The sequence below is a fragment of the Cupressus sempervirens genome, chromosome 7, assembly GCF_028749045.1.
Source record: "Cupressus sempervirens isolate cs-2001-9-10 chromosome 7, ASM2874904v1, whole genome shotgun sequence".
Taxonomy (NCBI): Eukaryota; Viridiplantae; Streptophyta; class Pinopsida; order Cupressales; family Cupressaceae; genus Cupressus; species Cupressus sempervirens.
Window position 1 is genome coordinate 158055177 of NC_143124.1, and position 7529 is coordinate 158062705.

Consider the following 7529-nt stretch of genomic DNA (forward strand, 5'->3'; position numbering starts at 1 on the left):
GTGATCAACCAATAGGTGTTAGCAGCTTCCAAGAGTTCGTTGTCCTAGTTTTGAGTGTTCGATCCTTAGCTGACGAATGACGTCTATTTGCTATCTAAACGAGGGTGTGGCTCAGGTGCTTTTTCCACGCTAACTACAGAGTAATTACTCCCCCGGGGTCCTTCCTAACATGAAGAACACCCCAGCCCTAGCATGAGAAGGTTAGCTTCCCGGAACAAGACAGATCGGATGGATCTGGTGCAATTGTGAAACTTACTATAGACATTCATGTGCTAAGTAGCCTAATCACATAAATATGGCAGAGAAATAAAATAACATTCTACACATCAATACATGTGCAGAAAGTAAAGAGGACATATCTACCCATATGTACAAATCAACATATCTACTCTATGCTTCAATAAAAGTATGCATTTCTACCCATACGCAATGTCAAATATAATAGTATTTCAACTGAAATAATAAAAGATGGCTTGACCAAGCACTAAATTCGCCAACATGATGCATGGAGAGTCAAACCATAATGAATCCTACCATGCAACACTCGACAAGTTGAGAGAAGCAAAACAATAAGCATCCATCTTCACCCTCCCAATGCCATATACACCCATCCATAAGGAAATAAAAACATTCATTCTTAAGACTTAACAAATTCACAATCTGTTTCTAAGTTATCTACTAGTGTTTAGCACCACTCGGTGTTCGAAAACTACAATAGCATTACCACCATTCTACCCAAGATTACTTCACAAAATTGAAAACTAAACTTAAAAATTTAGGAAAATTTGTCGAATTGAAGACTCAACTTCCTACCCAACAGCACATTTGTTCATAAGTACAGGTTGAAAACCTACAACATTCATAAGTTTAACAAGCTCTGAAATTTACACTTGAATAAATTTCCTAATATAAGTAGCAGCCTAAGCAAAATTACTGATTAATAAGATTCTACGACTTAATAGTAGGCTTAAATATTATCTCAAAAGAGGATTTCGTTAAATCTCTTCTAAAAGTAACCAGTTGTAAGGTAATTGATATCTCATTTCATATTCATTTATGTTAATAATATTCAAAAGCTGCCATATGAAGGTATAAAATAAAAGAGCACTATGTTTTAGAACAACGTTTCTTACATCTCAAGCTTGCACAATGTTATAACCTCAAGCATTTTACTGACATCATCATTTAGCAGAGTACGATAGGTTATTTCCCCGCTAAGTCCTTGATACACTATAATACTGTGGACTCATATCATATGCAGAGGTTTAAGAAAACAAGAACAAACAAATGCTAACTAATTCGTTGTTTAAATGTTCAAAAATTTGGTCACTTCAACATAAAATATAGACAGTCCATCATTGTTGTCACACAATCAAAGTCTTAAGTTCTACCCAAGTTATGGAACTTCACATCATTGGAAAAGAAACTTTTGCAAGATTGACATCATTGGTTCCAGCATTGCGTGTGGCTACAGTTTGGAACAACGCTTCCACAATATTCTTTGTGAAATTCAGACCATCTACAGAGCTTGACTTCCAGACCAAAATACAGCAGAACGAGGCCTAAATACATTAATTAATATGACAAAGATTAAGAGTTACAGCATCTGATTCTTGGTAAAACAAATACGAGGATCTGTGAGAAAATAACGAATGAAAGTAGAATGAAAATGTGGTACCAGAAGAGAATCATGGCTCTGATTTAATCAGTATATCCAGCATTTCCCAAACAAAGTGATAGGGCATTTCATCATAAAGTCATCTGGTTTATATGGTTGTAGGGTTTTGTGGCAAGTTTTTCCCATTAATGTTTTCTATGCTCCCAGTTTATCGTTCCAAAGGCTGCATCAGTTGCTACAGTTTTAATAAAACTCGAAGAAACATGAAATTTTTCCCCAATTTACTTGTACATCGATAGAACTACCTAGCTGTTTGGTGTTCTGTTCCAATTACTTTCAGCAACTCAAGATTTTGAGGGGCGGCATTTCAATAGTCACATAAATAAAGATAAGTGTGGTTCCAACTATCTCACAACTCATTCGAATATTAAATCCTGAATTACAACAGTACTGTAAAATAAACAACATAGATGCTTCTAATCACAAGATATGCAACTGGAGGTTTCAATAACTAAACAAGCAATGTGATAATATTCTATGAATGGTATATTAAAGAAAAGAACCAATGGAATATAGATGTTTGCTAAATACACTCCCTTCTTGGGTCCAGCTACTCACATGCACTGTATGCTCTCCCTTCCTTCTGCACACAAGCTTTTCTCTTGTTCTTAAGAGTGCCTTTTCCCCAAGTTTTGAACGAGAAACCCCCACTTAAAAATGGTAGCAAAGATTTTTTTTCAATTTCAGTAACAACCCAATGCTCTTTTTCCAAAACTCCAGTCGCTATCCTCCAACACCCTAGTCGTCCTCCCTCCATCGATTTCTCCTCTCTGCCTTTATCCTTCTTAACTCCCTCCATTATACCTCCGTTGTGGAAGAGAACTGCCCTCGCATTTTGCTGGAAAGGGCATTTTCCATTACTCTTAAATATAGCCGCCATAAAGATGACCTCCTTTCCCCAATAATATCAAAAACCAATCACATTTACAAACACAGCTTTTCAAGGAACTAGATAAAATTGCCAAAAAAAATATTTTTCACTCCTAATTTTTTTTTAAAATCTTCTAAAACAAAGAAGTATAAGAAGAAATAGTTGTCTTTTCATATAAATACAACCCTATTCATATCACCGAACTTCATTTCAATATCTTAATAACATTTAAGTATTAGGAAATTAAATAAAAATCAAATGCATCAACATTAATTCATGCTAGACTAAGTGGTGTGTGATATGCTGCAAGGATTATCTATCTATCCCCTTCCGAGAGGCTAACTCTCTCTACCTCAACCATACCCTCACCTTTGACACCTATGGACACTCAAACACTCACAAACATAAAGGAGTCAATATCCATCAGTTGATAATAAAACATCTTATGTAAACATCATTACTATAATGCATACGCATACATCAAAATATGAACTTAAATCGCATCTACATAATATCATCAACATGATCATAAAATAACTTAACCATTCGTTTAACATAACTTAAAAATCCTTAAATAATATTAATTTCCTAAATAGTTAACATATCACAAGACATGATTAATCTAATCCATGAATTAATCTAGCAAGTTTTAAAATAGTTGACCTAGTCAAAATAACAAGGGTGCCCCCTAATTGCCATGTCGGCGCAAACAAAGAAGTCATATGACGAGTCGTGACACAACTCATCAATTGACTCCTTTCCAAACAGCAACATAGAACTTTTGATGCGTTTAACTGTTGGCAAATCATACTTGGCAACAAGAGGTGATTTTGTCAAGGCCCCAAAAATGGCAAAGAAATTGTTTGGGAATGTATTATGTACTTGTCCATATCGGCTAGCATTTGGGCACCAAAATCACAATCATGGCCTTCCATACTAACCATGTAGAAAAATCCATAGACATAAAATAGTAGCACAATGTTCAAAGTACTATTCACTCCTCTACATAAATCCATGAGCAGACAACCATAAAGCAAACTAAGAAGAGCGAAGAAGGGGAAATTAAAGGGAATTCTGATGTTCAACAAACCAGCAAGAGAAAAAGGTTTAAGATCTGTGATAAGTTTCTATGATGTATTGTAGCCCAAGCACCACATCCCTTGTATTCCATCAATTTAGAATGGTGTATGCAGTAGCGTACGACATGACATGCTGATGTCATGGAGAGGAGTGTGGAAAGCATATGTGGATAGGTGAAAATAGTGACCAAGCAATTGGATGCTCAACAATCCTTCTATGATCGTCCATGTGCCTTGTAAGTTTGACCATTGATTTATGAATTCAAGACACTCTTCAAAATAACGAAACGCCTTCGACATAAATATATTTATAAAGTTTTGGAATGTATATTTTTTAATTCATTTATTTGAACAAATTTCTTTTATTGTTATTATTAGTCACAAGCTATTTTCCTTATCCTATTTTTTAAAGATAAAGATCTAATTATTGATGTTGTCAGAATTTATCAATTAATCGTTCGCTTTGTAAAAATCTCGCTGTGTCAGTCATAGAGTGTAGTTGCTTTATATGCGATGAATGTGGGTCATCCATTTGATTCACACGCAAGCATGTGAGAATATTAATCTTTAAAAAAATTATCCTAACACCTAAATTTAGTGCATGTTTTTTTAATCTATATCTAGTAAATTCACTAAGCAAAAGGTTTTTATTGTTATTATTTGTATGTTGTTTATGTTGATAGCAATATCATGACAGGTAAAATATTTTCAAAATATTTAAAAATAAATTTGCTAGAATAATATAATCTATTAATATGGAAAAAATTAGTTAAAATGAAAGTTTTTAAAATTTAAATTATAATTAAATCAAAACAATACCAAGAGTAAAATGATAATTACAAAATCATTTAGAATTTGAAGCTATTTTAAAATTAAAAAAATATATAATTATAAATTTATTTCAATATTATTAGAGAAAAAATAAAAATTTAAAAAGCATAATAGTTTATTTTGTTAATTACTCTTTTAAATTTAAATATATTTAATCTTTAACTTTCAAAATTTCAAAATTGCAAAAGAATTTTAAAACTGTTACAAGAGAAAAAAAAAAAAAAAAAAAGCATTGAGATAAATTCTTACTAAAAATTATAAGGTTTTAAAATTTTTTGTTGTCAACTACAACTTCAATAAAATGTCATTTAAATATAAATATAAATAATATATAACTTCGTGATATTTAATAGGCAAGAGCTTACAACACAATGGTAAATTGTGAGTCCCTCAACTGGGAAGTCTAGCTTAACACATACTAATTAATCTCAACAATAATAATAAATAATCTAGGCTTCGGCCATTAACTATCAAAAAAATTAAAAACTTAGTGATATTTAATAAATTTTAAATCTCTATAACCCTTGATATATATTATAATTCTTTTTGTAACCTCTTGACATATATTAAATATCACTTATAGACATTAATATTACTTTGAAATCATATTTTGTTTAGTAGAGTGTTTTAATAGAAATGGTTTTTAAATATGTAAAATTAAATTAAATAAGAACAATAGTTCAATTAGATAAAGGGTTTCAACATTTTCTTACCTTTTTTGGTTGGCAGAACTATTCTTGTGAAGATTGATGGTTGCAAAGACAATTCAAGATAATATTTAAGCTCCTTGAAAAGTGCTTAGCTTTGATAAGAATCAAATTCTAAAACTATAGGTCATCTTGAAATCTGTAAGCACTAGGCTTCCACATAAACATTCCAAGCTGATACAACATTCCAAGTTGATACCCCAAAAGGCAGGGACTCTAACTCACAAAGAACTATTGTTTTCATAAGGTTTAGAGTTGCACGAATTTGAACAAAAGAAAATGTTTGTCTGCCCTTATTTCAATGAGTTTTTTTCTCATAGATATTTTGATATTTAAAAATAATAATTATTTATCTAAAAATTATGTTTACATTGCAATATTTTTCTCACAAATTCTTTGCATTTTCCCTTATTAGTATCATTAAAATTACAATACAAAATTTCCATTTTTTTTTTACTTTACCAAAAATAATTACCTTTTGATAGCAAAAAATATTTTTTCTTATAACTAGATTAGCATATTAAACATTTTAATTAGTTTTCTTTTTGTAAATTAAGCTGAGATATATCCAATTTCAAGATATCTAAAATTCACAAATATTAATAATTCATCAAATTATATTTTAAGAAAGTAAGAAGCTTGTAAATAAATAAATAAAATAAGGCTATTAAGAAAGTAAGAAGCTTGTAAATATATAAACAAAATAAGATTAGTAAAATTATCAGTTTCATAAATTTTTATTTATAATATGTACATCAAATGCATACTTGATCCATTGTTATAAATCAATCACCTCCTCATCCAACTTTGCCAATTCTTGCATGACCGAGACCCAATCTACAGGGATCTTGGGAGTGGAAAGTTTATGCATGTGCGATATTGATCGAACATTCTAGTCTGGTGACAATTGTTACTTTGTGGGTTGGAAGTGGAACAAAGTCCCGTTAATAGTATCTATTATAATACTTTGATGGTGATAGTCTTTCTTGCAAGGATGGTTATCGATTCTTATCTTTTATCATTTTCTTCATGTTATTTGATTCTTCTTCTATTTTTCAAATCTTTACATGGTTTTTTTGTGATTTCATTTAGATAATGATTTGGTTGAGAAAGTTTTTTTTTCCTTGTACATTCTAAAGCATCTCATTCTTTTCTTGATCATTCATATCATCTCTTTGGTTCTTGGGGATAAGTTCGCAAGCTTAGTCTCATGATACTCATTTTATCTATTTATCTTTTGTCATTTGTACCAAAAAGGGGGAGAAATTTGGGTGTTTTTAACATCAAGGACAAAGGGGGAGTTGGTTTCCCCTTATAAGTTTCTCTTGTTGCTAAAAGACACTATGGTACAAGCCACTACAAAATACAAGTATACATATTGATACTATATGCATTAGGTTGTATTAGGCATTGATATTCATATACATTAGGTTGATGGTCTTGTCCTTTACAATGACATTTGGTTGCACATCCTTGGCATTGGCATATATCTGCATATTTGGTTTACTTCATTCTTAATATTGCTCCATTATAGGTCTATATGAAAAGCCACACATGTTTCATACATAGAAGTGTTACATATGATAGTATTCCAATTATATGGATAGATATATTTATCCATAGTGGGGTAAGTGCACCAAGTTGTGGTGCCAAAAGAGGGGTATAAGTGGACATCTTTTTTTTGAAATCAGCAATTTCTAAACTTTGACAAAAGTTTGAAGATAGTTACGCTCAAAATTTTAAGATATGACAAAAACAAAAGTAGTAGTTCTTTGAATCTAGTTTCTAAACTACTAATTTTTTTCCAAAATGGTTTAGTTTTAGGCCCTCAAAAAAGGGGGCCACAAAAAGAGGTACTATGTTTTCCAAAAAAACGTAACATAGTGAAAAATGTGGCCCCCCTAAAATTTTAAATTCTTTAATTGCTCTGGTCAAAAGTTACCTAACACTGTGTAGTTTATCCCAAAATTTTTAGGTAATTTTATAATATGTTTTTTTTTAATGAATTTTGTAAGTGGACACATCCCAAAAACATAAAATATCTATGTACTCCCCCTATAAATTATTGAAAACTAATCCAAAATAAAAACTTCTTTTTTTCAAAGTGTGTAGAATGGAGTCTAGTTTCTAAAAGTCTAACTTTTTCAAAATTTGACGAACAAGCTAAAATCTACACCCCAATTAGTACATGTTGGTTTTTTAGAGAAATTGGACATACATTCAAAAGAAATTATAGTTGAAAGGCTTGAAATAATATGAGTTTGAAATAAATTATATGGTTATATAGCTAACACAAAGATCTATAATACTATGTAACCTAATTTTATCGATTCTCAACCACGAGAAAACTTGAAGGGGGGCAC

General features: G+C 31.1%; 1 protein-coding gene across 1 annotated transcript; it reads right to left on the reverse strand.

Annotated features, from left to right (window-relative positions):
• Positions 1-1286: 1286 nt before the first annotated feature.
• On the reverse strand, positions 1287-2639 carry LOC149545992 (uncharacterized). The gene is made up of 2 exons (XM_089794525.1): positions 2237-2639; positions 1287-1562 (listed from the first exon to the last, which is right to left on the reverse strand). The coding sequence occupies exons 1-2, from the start codon at positions 2556-2558 to the stop codon at positions 1444-1446; spliced, it is 441 nt and encodes a 146-aa protein (XP_089650651.1). The 5' UTR covers positions 2559-2639; the 3' UTR covers positions 1287-1443.
• Positions 2640-7529: the final 4890 nt, after the last annotated feature.

Excerpts from the sequence above, each read along its gene's own strand:
- LOC149545992 (XM_089794525.1), bottom strand. The coding sequence starts at position 2,558 with ATGGCGGCTATATTTAAGAGTAATGGAAAATGCCCTTTCCAGCAAAAT. Across the intron at positions 1,563-2,236 it reads AGGGAGAGCATACAGTGCAT|GCCTCGTTCTGCTGTATTTT; the intron begins GTGAGTAGCTGG and ends TAATGTATTTAG.